Raw genomic sequence first — 16,559 nt, forward strand, 5'->3', positions numbered from 1 at the left:
ACAGACAATTTCACTTGGTCCCTCAACACCACCTCCTCGGTCAAGAAAGCACAGCAGGTTCTCCACTTCCTGAGGGGATTGAGTTGAATGAGGCTCCCTCCAACCCCTCCCCTCCCATCCCATTCTAAACAATATTTACGGGAGCACAGTCAAGAATATCCTGACCAATTGCATCACTATCTGGTACGAATTGCAAAGCATCTGACCACAAGTCCCTACAAAGGATTGCAAGGACTGCTGAGATGGTCATCTGTGTCTCTCTTCCATCCATCAGAGATATTTACCAGGAACTCTGTGTACATTGGTCCCTTAGCATTGGCAATGATACTTCCCATTGTCCAGGAATCTGTTTGACTCCCTACCATCAGGCAGGAGGTACCGTAGCATTATGCCAAGAGCTGTTAGGATGGGAAACAGCTTCTTCCCTCGCACCGTAAGACTACTGAACTCCCTGCTGCTAGCCAGGCCTCATCACGCATGAAGCGACATTAGTATTAGTTTACTTTGAACTTGCTTTGTAAATGCAACTTATTATTTGTTAATTTACTTGTAATAATATGACTTTATGTGTTATGAGTGTGAGTCATATGTGCTGTGTTGTGCCCCTTGGTGTTTCGTTTGATGGTATACATGTGTACTGTTGAATGACAATTAATTCAACTTGAACGTGAATTTCCTTTCCTATCTTGATGAAGTGGCTCAACCTGAAGCATTGATTGTTTATTTACCTCCAAAGATCCTGCATGATCTGCTGAATTCCTCCAGCTTTTTGTGTGTGTTGCATGAAGTTAAACTCGTGTATCAGTGCAATGAGTTATTTTTTTGTATCTTCATAGGGATGTTTAAACCAAAATGACATGAAAGCCATCCTAAAGTTTGTGTCATGCTAGTTTCTGTCTAATCCATGTCAAAAGAAACCTAATTGAACCGATATATTCACCAGCTTTCCTACCACTTTGTTCCTGTTGTTTGGCTTTGGAAGATGGTTTTTAGACAAGCGTGGACTTAATGAACAATGCACTTATAACTGCAGTGTACTTCGGGCTTGAGTGCAGAAATGTTGTTTCAGATAGTTTGAAAAGTGACAAGTTTAGAATTAAGACATGATGATAATCTTGATTCTTCATCCAGAGCCCAGAATTATTTTGCAATATTATGTTCCAACTGCCTGCTATTTGTCAGCAGTCAGCTTCTTTCTTCATTTCATTAAGTTATTAGGTGTTTAATGCGCAGAAACTGCACTTCTTCAAAATGTGGTAAAATAGGGATTAATTGTTTTGATGTGCTTCTGTAGGTCCAAAAGAAACCTGACAAAATGAATGAAGAACTCCTCAGTGATGGAAATGCCGAAAATGAAGGCTTCTGGGAATCCATTAAAAGGTAGGAACATTTTTGGACATTACTGGAAATACGTGGTTTTTATTATTATATTAATAATTTTAGGCAAACCAGTTGTTAATAAGTAAAATCTAATCAGAAAATTTTTGTCAGCATTTGTCATCCCCTGCCCTCTGTTTTGTACACAAGCTGGTTCCATTTCTTTTTATCTTCTATAGATACAGATACATAGAGCACACAGAGCTATTACACTGTTCTATATAAAATAAGTTTTACAGAGCACATTGCTGTTGGCAAAATTGAAATTAATTTATCACAATCTGCAAATTTGTATTGCCACTGCACTGTAGCGAAGGTAATGCACAAGACTTGGGTTACCATAAGGTAAAGAGCATCTTTGTAACACTGCATAGAAGGTAATAATATTAAATGGAATTTATAGGTCCTTTTAACTTGGTTCTAGTTTCAGGAAAATTATACTGTTTGTCTCTGTGGCCTCAGATTCAGATTCATTTATTTATCGTCTGTACATTGAAACCTGCAGTGAAGTGTGTTATTTGCATTAGTAACCAACTCAACCTAAGGATGTGCTGGAGGCAATCCAGAAGTGTTGCCACACAGTCCAGTGCCAACATAGTATACCAACAACGTTCAGCACACAGACATTCCTCCAACACCAGGACAGGCTGTGCCTCCAGCCTCCATTGGGCTCACGGACTAGCAGGCATCAACCTCCGACTTCCCCATTGGTCTTACAGACCAAGGACTTTGTCCAGCAGGCCTTGACTTACAGAATACCGGGCTTCAGTCTGTAGTATCAACTCGAGGACTTGCCGATGACAGAACCCCAAACTCCAGGCTTTGAACCTGGAAACACAGATTCACATACCTCGGGAGTCACCAGCTTCATCTTACGTAGGAGTAGAATTAGGCTATTTCAGTCATCAAGTCTGCTCCACAATTCCATCATGGCTGATTTATTGACCCTCTCAACCCCATCCTCCTTCCTTCTATTTTTAATGCCCTTACTATTGAATAACCTATGAACCTCCACTTTAAATTTACCCACGACTTGGCCTCCACAGTTTCCCCACACTCTGACAACAGAAATTCCTTCTCATCTCTGTTCCAAAGAGATGTCCTTCTATTCTGAGGTTGTGCCCTCTGGTGCTAGACTCGCCTACTAAAGGAAACATTCTCCCAATGTCCACTCTTATCTGAGCTTATAAAATATTCAATTGTTCTCAATGAGATATCTTCCCCCCCCCCGCCATTCTTCTAAACTCCAGTGAGTACAGGCCTAGAACCATCAAACGCTCCCTCATGCATTAACTCTTTCATTCCCAATGAACTTCCTCCAATGCCAGCACATTCTTTCTTAGATAAGGGCCCAAAACTAATCACAATACTCCTGTCCACACAGACCTTCAATTCTCACTGACCCGGAGGGGAGACCTCCTCTCTGATCTTCGAACAGGGAGTGTGGAGCAGAGGCCCAGACTCCGACCTGACCTCTAACTCTGAAGTCCCTGTCCATAAGCCCTAATCCGGCCCCTAACTCCACTTTCTGTCCCAAAACCATCTCTACGCATCTAAAAAAAACAACAAAGTCTGAGCCATGACCTCAACGGAGACCACAGTTCGAGGCTACCTAGACAGGAATTATTTGACTCCAGATTTAAGATTATACCATGATCTTAGTTCTTCCCACTATAAGCGTAAACTATTTAACCCACCTGTGCCTTCCTGTGTATAGAACTTAGATTGACAATATTGCCACAGGTCCAAATATTTTTAATAAGTCATTATTGAGTTACCATCAGGAGGAACTTTTCTTCCTTAAATCTCAACCCAATATCCAGGGAGATGAAGAGCCAGACTCGTGAGGGGGGATCAATTTTATAAGAACGTAACCTAGCTCCTATAACATTGTTAAAAATTGATCAGAATCTACGTTCTGTTTTCACAGAGGATTCACAGGAGGTCCAAAATCTGAAGAAGTAAAATCAGACAAAGAAGATGTCATTAATATCTTCTCAGTTGCATCGGGTCACCTGTATGAGAGGTTTCTAAGGTCAGTTAAATTTATCTTCCATGTCATACTGTTTCTCAGAGATTTACTTTGACTCCTAATAATTTTATGTGTCCTCATATTTGGAAGTGCATTCAAGAATATTGGCTAGAGTAATTTTCATGGATTTTCACTTTCACTTTTTTTTCACTTTTGTGGAAACAGAGTAACATGAAGAAGAGTGTTTTGATGTGGAGTATTGCATACATTTCTGATTGCCCCACTATAGGCAGAATGTTGAGGCTTTGGAGAGGGTGCAGAAGAGGTTTTCCAGGATGCTGCCTGGTTTGGAGAGCATGTGCTATCATGAGAGGCTAGATAGACTTGGGTTGTTTTCTCTAGAGTGGTGGAGGCTGAGGGAAGATTTGCTAGAGGTTTATGAGATTATGAAAGGCATAGATAAAGTAGATGGGGAGTATCTAATATCAAAGAGCATGCATTGAAGGTGAGGGTGGTAGGTTCAAAGGGGATATGAGGGGTAAGTATTTTACTCAGATAGTGGTGGATGCCTGGTATGGTGGTAGAGGCTAATACATTAGAGGATTTTGAGAGACATTTGGATAGACACAGGGATGCAAGGAAGATAGAGGGATCTGGATATTGTGTAGTTAGGAGGGATTATTGTTTGGGTGTTTTTGATTTGCTTTTTAACCAGTTCAGCACAATATTGTGGGCCAAAGGGCTAGTTCCTGTGCTGTACTGTTCTCTGAAAGACAGCTTTGAATGTTGAAGTACTATGGCCCCATCAATTAGGTTTCAGAGTTCAGTTCAGGTAATTTGAATATATCATTTTACAACATGTTACGATAATTATCCCTTGTAATAATGATCAGAGAGATCTGTATTTACTGACAAGTATACTTATTGTCTAAGGTAACAAGTGCATGAATTCATGCACTAAATCCCTTGTGGGCACACCAACTAAGTTTTCCTGACCTTCCATGAACAGTCAAAGAACAGAAAAGATATTACCAGTTATAAAGTAGTTTCTGCTGCTAGCCACATGTTCCTCGCAGTCTGGTTTCGAATCTCTGCGTGTCCTTGCAGTACCTCACATTCCCGATAGTTGTTCTCACAAAGAGTTAGTGCTGCCAGCAGACTTGAATTTTATGCTTTTGTACCCATTTCTTACCAATTTAAATATTGCTGGGGTCATGTGTCTGACCTTTAATACCTTGTTATTGGCTCTGCTCCAAGCCAGCATCCATTTTTTGCCCTCTTTCCAGCAAGTGACATCAGTAGTTTATGGCTCTTTGTTCTCAATCAGCTTGAATCACACAGATCAGACACAGACCAACATTAACAAACCTGCATGTTATATCCAATCAAGAACACCTCACAAGTAACTTCTTTGCCAAACTTCTTCCCTAGTTCAGCAGATTACCTGAGGCATTATTGTGCCTTCTTTAAAACACTGATCAAGCCAAGCAACAAACTCAAAATGGTGGACATAAAACAGTTCCACAAAATGGCAGTCTCCATCACCAAGCACATTGCAGGAACAAAGACAATTGGTCCATCTGCTTCCACAGTCCTTGACTCATTCGAATTCACCAAGTTGCGGACTGTAGTTCTTTCTGGCCAACAAAAAGAATACTTTAAAAGCATTAGGCTGCCTTATATTTTGCCAGGAATTTCAATGCATGATGCTGACCCACAATGACCAGTAAAGTACCAGGTTTCACCTCTGGTGCTCATTGAACTAGATCATAGAATGTTTTCTGCCATCAACAAGAAAAAGTCAGTCAAACTTATACAAAATAAAAGTTTTATAGATACAGACAAAAAAGGGATTGAGGTTGAGTCAGCTTTTCTCCCAATTCAAAATAATGAACTCATCTTTTGCAAATAATAAAACAAAGTTATGTACCCTTCTAATTTACCACAGAATGTTCCAATACACCTCTCTGCTTAGTTTTTTTTTGTTTTGAATTCCAATCAAATATTCCATCTTGAGGTTCATTTGTTTTAAGCTTTCTTTTCATTAGTGTTTTTAAATGAGTTTTAATGCACTGAAAATGTACAAAGCAAGATCACTAGTGTAGGGGTCATAAGCATATTTCAGCTCATTATTTTAAGATTATGCTGATGGAGAAGTGTATTTTACAGTTAGCTGCAGCATCTATTGTTTGCGTGTCTTTTTAGTAATGTTCATATTTCTTGGGATTGATGATTTTGAGGAGGTGGCTCTATAATTTATCAAACTATTCTATTTAGGTCTGCATTAGGAGATTTGAATAACATATGAATGTAAGTTTGTGAAAATATAGAAGAGGAGGAAGGGGATAACTTTTCTAAATCTATCAACAAACTTTTACCAGTATCATATTTATGTTGCTCAGGTTTCCCTTCTTTTCTCCTGTTCCATTTCTCATTCTGGTTCCCCACCTCCGTTCCTTTCTTCCATGGTCCACTGTCCTCCCTAATGTGATTCCTTCTTCCTCAGCCTTTTGCTTCTTCCACCTATCCCCTCCCAGCCTCTTAATTCATCCACCTACCCCACCCATCAACTTTTTATTCTGGCTTCTGCCCCCTTCCTTTTCAGTCCTCATGAAAGGTCCTGTTTATTCCCCTCCATAGATGTTGCCTGGCTTGCAGAGTTCCTTCAGCATTTTGTGTGTTGCTCAGATTTCTAGCATCTGCACAATCTCTTGTGTTTATGTTCCCTATATTTTATGTTATTTATATATCCATATTTAAAGTCTAATTTATAGTTTGGACTTTGTCCTAATTTCACACGATTGGGTTGCAATGAGTTTTTTAAAAGCTACCTGGATTTTTTTGTAGGAGGCAGTCTTTCTAAGATATGTATATTTAGCTCTCTATCTTCCATTGCCCTGCAGAATAATGATGCTCTCTGTCCTGAAGCACACTGAAACACCAGTGAAGTTCTGGTTCCTTAAGAATTACCTCTCGCCAACATTCAAGGTTTGTAACATAAAAATCAAACTCCAGTATGATTAAGAAGAGAGAAAATACTATAACCCATTTCCATGCTTGTGTACGGATTGTAGTGTTAATATGTCTTTTCAACCTATTTTTTCAAATAAAATGAGCCACTTTGATCATAATGAGTATGCTCCAAATTTAGCAAACCTATTTAAACCAAGAATCATAAAATAAAAGTTAATTAGTTTCTCTTTCCAAATGTTTTGTGTGCAGTTGAATTTAAGAATTTGTTTTGATTGCTAAAACATAAAGTAAGAAGTACTTAGCAAGTCCTTCAAGCAATATAGGCCAAACACAGACAAATCTCGGGGGAGTATATGGTGACACATATATATATATATATATATACTTTGATAATAAATTTTTATTGATGTTGACTTTGAAATGGAATAGCTTGGGACTGGCAGCATGGTCAGCATGGCCAAGCTGTGCCAAGAGGTCTGTTTCCATGTTGTATTACCAAATGACTCCAAGTCATCCAGCACGTATGGAAAGAAAATCAATTAACTTTTCAGGATAAGGATGAGAAGGTGAGAAAACATGTTGGTTTCAAATTGTGGAGAGGGTGTGAGAAGGATGAATTTTATATATATAGGATCCGTTAGTCTCATGAGACCATGGATTTGCGCCTTGGAAGGTTTCCAGGGTGCAGGCTTGGGCAAGGTTGTATGGAAGACCAGCAGTTGCCCATGCTGCAAGTCTCCCCTCTCCACGCCACTGATGTTGTCCAAGGGAAGGGCATTAGGACCCATACAGCTTGTCACCGGTGTCGTCGCAGAGCAATGTGTGGTTAAGTGCTAGCAATGTGTGGTTAAGAACTAGCGACCTTCAATTCACTAGACGAACGCCTTAACCACTTGGCCATGCGCCAACACGAAGGATGAATAAGACAACAGGAATATCTAACAGGGTTGGTGTTCTTAGCAAAGTTCTTAATGTCTTCATAGAGATGAGCACAACTGTCAGGAACTGGTCATGTGTCCAGATGTTGTATATTTTGTGCTGTCACTCCGTACTGCCATTAAAAGGCAGTTTCAGGTAACAGTCAGGCAAAGGCTTGTTCAGGTCTGTGCTTTGGACCAAAGGAGGTAAAGTTGAAAGCAGAGGCATCATCACCTGGCAGTATAGATGGTAGGGTGGGGGAGCTATATTTCAGGATTAACATTGCAAGAGGTAGATCAGGAACTGGCAGCTCAGAGGAAAAAAATGAGTGGGAATTGAGTGCCAGTATTCTGGGAGAAGGAAAATGAATTGGAAACAACAGTTTCATTACAGAAATAACACAGATTGGAACTTTGATTGAAAGGTGAGTTATGAATTGGGGGTGGTAGTATTTGGTAGAGCAGGGAGTAAGGATTGATGTTGCATTTGGTAAATGTAAGTTGTAGCATCCAAATCTGCCTTGGAAAAAACAAATTGTCCTTGGAATGCCAAACAACATTGTCCAGATTCATCTTCACTTCTCCAGAAGGAGTATTTCTCAAGGAATGACATTGGCAGAGATGCGGGAACACGGCATACTCAGTAGAATTTCATGAACTGACATACAAAAAAAAATCCAGAAATGGCTGTTATTGTGTTTCACTCCAGAAGAAAATCAATTTCAATATCATATTGTTGGAAAAAACAATGTTTCACAATTAAATTGGATATATAAAATAGAAGGATTTTTCTTCTCTAATTCAATATCCTTCTCCTGTGTATAAGATGATTGACCAACAGATGCTTGAAAAGAATACTGTAACTATATTTGATACTTCAATAATATATTTTCATTCATGTTCCTCTTCCTAAACTAAGCTAAGCAGTGTAAGGCCCACCTTATTTGGTCATTATTTTAAATCCCAAGTGCAAGGTTAATATAAACTACATTCAGTGGCCATTTTATTGGGTAAACCTATACACCTGATTGTTAATGCAAATGTGTAGTTATTTTTATTTATTGAGATACAGCACTGAATCGGCCCTTCTGGCCCTTCGAGCCATGCTGACCTGTAACCCCTGATTTAACCCTACCCTAATCATGGGACAATTTACAAAGACCAATTTACCTACCGACCGGTACGTCCTTGGACTGTGGGAAGGAACCAGAGCACCCGAAGGAAACCCATGTGGTCACGGGGAGAACGTATAAACTTTTTACAAATAGCAGTAGGAGTTGAACCTGGGTCACTGATACTGTAAACCGTTGTGCCAACCTCTACGCTGTTGTACTGCCTCGAATATCTAATCAGCCAATCATATGGCAGCAACTCAATGCATAAAAGCATGCAAGCATAGTCAAGAGATTCAGCTATTGTTCAGGCCAAACGTCAGAATGGGGAAGAAATGTGATCTAAGTGACTTGGACTGTGGAATAATTGTTGGTATCAGACATGGTGATTTGTGTATCTCAAAAACTGCTGATCTTCTGGGATTTCATGCACAACAGTCTCTTAGAGCTTACAGAGAATGGTACAAAAAACTAAAAGCATCCAGTGAGCAGTAGTTCTGTGGATGAAAACACATTGTTTACGGGAGAGGTCAGAGGAGAATGATCAGACTGGTTCAAGCTGACAAGAAAATGACAGTAACTCAAATAATCACGCATTACAACAGTGATGTGCAAAAGAGCATCTCTGAACACACAACACATCAAATCTTGAAGTGGATGGGTTACAGCAGCAGAAGTCACACTGGGTTCCACTCCTGTACCTAATAAAGTGGCCATTGAGTGTATACGTTACAGCTTAACTTGAGAAGGAATTAAAAAAATTAAACACAAAAAAGCTACGGATGCTGGAATCCAAAATAAAAACAGAAATGCTGGAGGAGCTCTCTAGCTCTGTAGCACTTATGGAAAGCGAAATAGCTAATGTTTCAGGTCGAAGATTCTCCATCAGAACTGAGAAGGAGAGACCAAATTCACCTAGGCCAGACACAGAGTGCAATCAAATCCATTGTTTGATTGAAGCTCACAGAGTAAACAGTAACACAGTAATAATAAATACAATGGTGAGAATGGTGCAAAGATTGCAGTGTAGTCGGAAGCAGAGCAATAATTACTAATGTCACAATAGTGGAATAACCAAGGAAGAGGTAAGAATACAAGAACATAGCAGCACCACTGGGAAGGAGGTATGAAGGAGAGGATTGATTCGGTAGTTTGAAAGCAGGTGGTGGAGGGAACAAAAGAAGGGTGGATAATTGAGTGAAATAATTTTATTAAATGGACAGTTAAGCTCATTGAATAAGGTGTTATAAATGGTATGCAGTCTGGATGATGTTGTATAGAATGACTTCCTCCGGGCAGAATCTACAACTGAAAGAATAAAAGGAGAGGAATTGTAGGCAAAATAACCAGTCTTGATACTAATAGAAAGAAAGAAAGCACATTATAAAGTTGGAGAATTCAATGTTGAGTCCTGCAGGATGCACTGTACCCAGACACTTTTTTATGGAGTTAAAAAGTTATTTCACAGAAGTGTTTCATATTAATTAATATAACCTTGGTTAATTGCCAGTGTCATTATGGCAAATTGGTGAAATGCAGAATTTAAATCCGTCACATTTTCTATATTCTGTTTATTGTGTACTCTATTTTTGTAGGAATTTATCCCACACATGGCAAAGAAGTATGGTTTCCAATATGAACTGGTACAGTACAAATGGCCCAGGTGGCTTCACCAACAGACTGAGAAGCAAAGAATCATATGGGGTTACAAGATTCTCTTCCTGGATGTGCTTTTCCCACTGGCTGTTGACAAGATTTTATTTGTGGATGCTGATCAAGTAAGTTTTTAAGATGTGCATTTTTGATTACTGGTTAAATATTTATCATATGAAGACCCTTCAGATGTGATCTGAAGTTTAAGCAAGCCTGGACAGTAAATATTAATAAGCTAATGGCAAGTAAGAAATATTGCAGTTTAAGACACAGGAGCTCTTGCCATATTTGTTTTGTGAATATTCCAGCAATAGCAGTGTGTATTGATGTGAAACAGATGCCTTCAAGCCCCAAAGAGCCAATGAAGGCAATTTGTATATGCCTTTAGAATGCCTGTAGCAACAAAATCTTTGCCCTTAAGTATGTTGTGTTTTGCAAGAAAGGAAAGGAAAGGAATGATTAAGATAAGTTAAACTAAAGATGGTTTTCTTATAGCTGACTGTGAAGATATAGGGTTCCTAATGTTCTCATGTGAACATGTTCGATGTTTGAAGCAGCAACTGTACCTGAATATATTACCATCCTGCTTTATCTATCAAACCTTTTCATTGTTCTAATTCCTCAGATCCCATTTAATCTCTTCTATTATCATCCATTCCTTTATTTTGTTGGTAAGTCCAGACAGTGAACATTCGTGGACATTTTAACCATAGAGTCTCTTGATGCACTCAATGTGTCTCCAGCATGGATTACTGAATGGCAATCAGAGTTGAGAACTTTTTTATCCAGTGGTATGGAAGTCAGATAGTATCCTTTATGCTGCTCGGTCTGAAATGGACCAACATTTGAAGTATCGGGCACTAAATTGCTGGTCCTCACTATCAGCAAGCTCGGTCTTCAATGTCTAAATTGATATTAATCAATAGAGTTATTATGCATCTGTTACTATCTGACAAAATAGATTAGTACTTTCTAAAACAATTCCTGACCCTTTGTGTCCGGTTCTTGAAAGTGTGAAAGGGCTCAGTTAAATAGCTTGTGTGACAGAATTATTTTAATGATTTTTAAAAAAGCTTTCTATTTGAATCAATTCCAATGCAATTCCTGAACTGAACTCCACACTAAAGACAGATTAAGGGTGTTTGTAGTTTGCTTTCAGACAATCAGCGTTTGCAGTAAACTTTTAATTTAGATGCAGATCGAACTCCAATACAGTACCTGACACTTGGACATGATATATATGGCTAGAAGGATGCTGCTAGGTAAATTGATTCTGAGTCATAACAATGAAATTGTGCTAATGGGTTTTACAGTATTTCTTGCAAAGACTATGTTACTTTTAGCAGCATCACTGACTTTATCAGAAAAAGGTCTTGGAATGGTTAAAACCCGTTCCTTGCCATTTAATATACAACAAATTGCAAGGTTCTTTGCTTACCATTTTTTTCCACACAGATAGTGCGTGCTGACTTAAAGGAGCTGCGCGAGTTGGACCTTGAGGGAGCTCCCTATGGGTACACTCCTTTCTGTGATAGCCGTAAGGAAATGGATGGGTATCGGTTCTGGAGGTCAGGTTATTGGGCAAATCATCTGCAGGGAAGAAAGTATCACATAAGGTATGATCTTTGCAGCTTAACAATAGTTAAGTTATTGATCAGGAAACATTCAGCCTTTATTTGCCATATAGATGTTTTAATCTTAGACTATAATAGTACATTATTCTATTTTAAATTTATTGGTAGTAAAGTGCTTTGGACTACTCTCAGGATATGAAAGACAAGAAATAGATGATTTCCTCTTACCTCCATCTATTTACTCTTTGATTTGCCACTGCTTTTCTGAGTTTCTGGAGGACAGTTGGGAAAAGCAAATGCAAGCTTTGTGTATGTGTTTTCTAAAGAATTTGTGGTGAAGATTAATACATGAAATGAAACCAAAGCTGTGCACAGCTGCAAGAAAGGCAGTTTGACAATGTTCCATTGTTGGCATCAGCCTGTGGCATCCATGCCAGTGTAGAGCTCCAACACTTAGGACTAACAGATGTTGGAGCTTAGATTATTTGGGTGTGCCATCAGAGTTTCCATTTATAAGTCAAGATAACTTCTTGTTGCTCTTATTGAAAGCGTGGTTCTGACAACAAACTGTTCTCAGGTTTCAGTGAGAGCAGTCTTTCATATGTACACTGAACTGCTAAATCCTTTTAATACTTGGCATATTTCTTATCAACTGCTCCTATGCAGTAAATACTTCTTTTGACTGGTTGAGACAAATAAATTTCTTGCGTTTATACAGCATTATTATCAAAGTGTCTCTCAGACCTTTCTAAGTATATCAGTTTGGTGAGCTGAGACTGTGACTATTTTCCATTCTATTTGTTGCATTGGGAACATTCTGCAATGCACTCATTCCTCAGGATGAGTAACTTGATACTAATAAGCTTTGGAACTTTTGAGAGCATTCTGATGTTAAGTTGCTATAGTGGGAATGGGTACCTTGCTTGAAATAAGAATACCACTGAGCTGCTTCAACATACATTTGCCAGAGGTTAGTCTGGCCTTCAAGCCTCCAAATCTCTGCTGAGCCCTTTATGTTATAAAACATCATGTACATATAAATAACTTCAAAGTAATTCAATTTGACACTTTGTAATTATTTTTATATTTGGTATGTGTAACTGCATGAATCTGGATGATCTGCTTTGAGTGATTTTTACAATTTATTTGTTGAAATTTGTGCTCTAGATTTTCCTAAAACCAATCATAATATTGTTACTTAAGTACAAATATTTTGAACAACTTTGAATACTATTGTTCAAAAATTCAGCAATTGCTACTTGAGTCATGTTGCTTCCCATACACTTTAAAAAGAGCTTGATGTCAGCCTCACTGAAATGCTTCAAGCAACATGGGATTGCTTCGTTTATACAAAGGTGGTAACTAAGCTTGCAGTGAATGTTAAGAGGTGTTCACCACAGATTAGGTTATCTTTTAATGATGTTGTGAGGACTAATTAGTAGCAAGAAATTGTTTCACAACTCTTCGATCTTGATTGGTTTTGGCTATGTATTTGCTTACCTCATGCACTCAGACCCAGATGTCTAGTTTCCTTCTGTTTTTAATTTTCACTCTCAGCAGTTTGCAGTACAAAAACATCTGTGGACTTGCAAGGGCAAATCTATGTCATGCTTGGCCCAATTAATTGTGCTACCTGAACAGAATTAAAGCACTGCCATTGTACAGTTATGTTTAGTGAGAACATTTCATCATTCACAACTACTTGACACAGCTTAAAATCTAAAACTGCATTGTTCACTGAGAAGAGAGAAATTCTCAGCTTTCTGTGAGGAAGGCAAACATTGCTTTCCACGACTGAAGTTGGCAACAACTATAATAACATTTGAATTCATTTGGTTTGGACATACGCTTTACATACAGATTAAGTTTACCTATTTATCTTAAATTTTTGTTTCCCTTTTTGGAAATTCTTTTGCTTCTTGGCTGAATTTGATTGAGATATCCTGGGCCAGAGAGGAGATTGCCTCCACAGTTTATGCAAAAGCTTGGAAACTGTAAAAGAGATTTGGCATGTTCACTGTGGACTGCCCCTCCATCTCAAGCCACCTACACCTGCTTTCACTGCAACAAATGATTTTTCATCAGCTTGGTTGTACCAAAGGGTCAAAAGAAAACAATATACTTGGACATCCTTTGGCATTGCAAATCCTCCAACTCTTCCCTGAGCTCCTGTCATTTTCTTCCAGCCTCAAATTGTACTTGCACCAGGCCAAGGAGCATGAGTTGCTGGTGGCCCTCACATCTCTACTGTGCTTTAGTTTTTGTTCAGAGGTTCATAGCAATCTTTACAGCATTCAGGAGGACAAATGCAACCACCTCAGTTTCAGGAATGGGGAGGGGGGGTGGAAAGTATGGATTGGTGGATACCAAAGGTCATCATGTCTACATTTTGAGGTGGGTGGCATCCTGAGGCTTGTGTCACCAGTGCAAAGAGCATTTACATCCCCTGTAAACTTTGAGAAAGAAGAATGACCAACAGCCGCCTGAAAAGGCCCCAAAAGTCCCCACTCTCAGTCAATTTGCCTCAACCAAATGAGGCAATTGGCAAACCGGATATTTCTATACTGCCAAGTTTGGCAGGATTAAAGATTTGAGTATTATTGTTGACAATGACCACCCCCAATTTTCTGTCAACAACAGTTACAAACTGCTTTCCATTTTCTGAAGACATAAAGCATTTCACAGGCAAATCATTTCAATTTTGTTCTCTGGTGAAAACGCATTGCTTTTATATACTGATGATCCTTTAAGTATTAAATTAGATAGACGTGTTTATAAACTATGATTGGTTTTTGTTGATTCAGTTGTCCACCTGACCAGATTACACCTCAGTTTAGTAAATGAATTGAGAAGCAACTTCTCATCACTGCACTGAAATGTTGGTTTTATTGCAGGGAAAAACCTGGTTTAGGATTGCATCGCATTAAATGCATCTTTTACAAGGAGTTGCAGTGCCACCAAGTGACAAAGGAAAGCGCTGCCTAAACTGAGTAAATCATAAGACTACAAAGAACACTCAAAGCTTTATCCCTTCCTATTCTGGTTAACATCTCAGTCGGTAACTGTACTTCTATACTTCTGATGAGCTCTCAAGAAAGGAAAAACATAATTGTTTTCAAAGAAAAAAGAAAAGGCACTTGCATTTCCGGATGTTCCATCTCACCTTGTTGGAGTGAAGTGGAACTGCTGTACTGCAGACAATATAGTAGTAGCCAGTTTACATACAACATACCCCCACAAGTGTTGGTGCGTTGCCAAGTGGTTAAGGCATCATTCTAGTGATCTAAAGGTCGCTAGTTCGAGCCTCAGCTGAGGCAGTGTGTTGTGTCCTTGAGCAAGGCACTTTACCACACATTGCTCTGCAATGACACCAGTGCCAAGCTGTATTGGCCCTTCCCTTGGACAACATCGGTGGTGTGGAGAGGGGAGACTTGCAGCATGGGCAACTGCCGGTCTTCCATACAACCTTGCCCAGGCCTGCGCCCTGGAAACCTTCCAAGGCACAAATCCATGATCTCATGAGACTGCCTATTAAAATAACTCCCACAAATACCACTGTGATGATATCCAGATAACCTGTTCTAGTGATATTAACTGAGGATAAATATTGGCCAGGATACCAGGAATAACCCCTTTGTTCCTTTTCGAAATGATGGCCAGCTGGCATTTCATGTTCACTTGAAATACACTGATGATTTACTGTACTGTTAAAAATAATTGTCTTCAGTTGCTGGATTGAAGCCTGATTTTTGTGCTCTGACAAGTAAATAAATTAACCCATCCAGCAGAGACTTGCCAAATAGGAATAATGTAAAATTAATTGTTAGCAAATGTGAATAAGTAATGAACAATAATAAAATGGACATTGGATTCAGCAGCAAGTGCTGGCAATAAATCATAGCCTAAAATCCACAGTTTTACAAAAAATGATTTAGTTCCTTTGGGAAAGTAAACAGGCAGCATTGCTTGATATGCAACAATAGAAACTATCTTTAAAACGATGTTTTAGATAATTTGTGATCAAAGCATATGGTGTTCAATGTTATTCATTTGCTGGTGCTGCAGTAACTTGAAGCAAAGATACAGTGTAGGTGTCCCCCGCTTTTCGAACGTTCGCTTTATGAAACCTCACTGTTACGAAAGACCTACATTAGTACACTGTTTTCGCTATGTGACAAAATACCAAGTTATCAGAAGAGTTATTGATGCCGATAAGAGAGATAAGAGAGAGACAAATGGGGGAAACATTCAAAATGCTAATCAGAGAGAGACGAGAGAGATTACCGCAAAGAGACACAGTGCCGAGTATTGTTTAGACCGGTTGCTTTGAACCTGAACTGTTTGAAGTTTGATGGACAGGTGATACCCCAGCAGGGGGATAAAAGGAACAGGTTCGCTAAGGCAAGAGACACACCACCACACCACGATATCAAGAGATAACGAGACTCTGGAAAAGCGGTGTGCCCCCACAAGTTGGTAGGAGTTTTGGATGTCTGGTCGCGGGACCAACCATAGACGCACAGGGTGAGAAGGTACGATCGGCGGGAACCTGGTGTGTGTGTCCACCCTTGCCTGGGTGCCGGGTTCACCGCAGAAGAACGATTGTATCTAGAACGGTGGGGTCACAGTTGGTGACCTCAGAAGACATTACAAAGGGCTCGCCCGAAAGCTAACTGCGAGGAATATCAAAGGTCTGTTGAATCCGATTTGAATATCATCATTCGGTCTCTCTCTCTCTCTCCCCCCAACGGCACAACAGCGATTACTGCGAACTGAACTGAACTCTGTGTCACTTGAGACTGATCATTTTACCCCTAGACTGCGATAGAGCTTGATTGATCCTATTATCCTAGTTCTGTGTACATGTGTGTTTTATCATTGTTAACCCGTTGCATTTATATCCTTATGTTTAGAGTACTGTGTTACTTATTTCTTTAATAAAACTTTCTTAATTCCAGTAATCCAGACTCCAAGTAAGTGG

General features: G+C 39.3%; 1 protein-coding gene across 2 annotated transcripts in view; it reads left to right on the top strand.

The window, feature by feature from the left end:
* Positions 1–16,559, top strand: part of uggt1 (UDP-glucose glycoprotein glucosyltransferase 1) — a 171,753-nt gene that overhangs the window by 131,224 nt on the left and 23,970 nt on the right. For both annotated transcript variants that reach the window (XM_063046046.1, XM_063046047.1), the window contains 5 exons: positions 1,295–1,380; positions 3,308–3,412; positions 6,253–6,337; positions 9,947–10,129; positions 11,460–11,620. In XM_063046046.1, the coding sequence (XP_062902116.1) occupies positions 1,295–1,380; positions 3,308–3,412; positions 6,253–6,337; positions 9,947–10,129; positions 11,460–11,620 (620 nt within the window). The remainder of the gene's footprint in view (positions 1–1,294; positions 1,381–3,307; positions 3,413–6,252; positions 6,338–9,946; positions 10,130–11,459; positions 11,621–16,559) is intronic.

The sequence above is a fragment of the Mobula hypostoma genome, chromosome 4, assembly GCF_963921235.1.
Source record: "Mobula hypostoma chromosome 4, sMobHyp1.1, whole genome shotgun sequence".
Classification (NCBI taxonomy): domain Eukaryota; kingdom Metazoa; phylum Chordata; class Chondrichthyes; order Myliobatiformes; family Myliobatidae; genus Mobula; species Mobula hypostoma.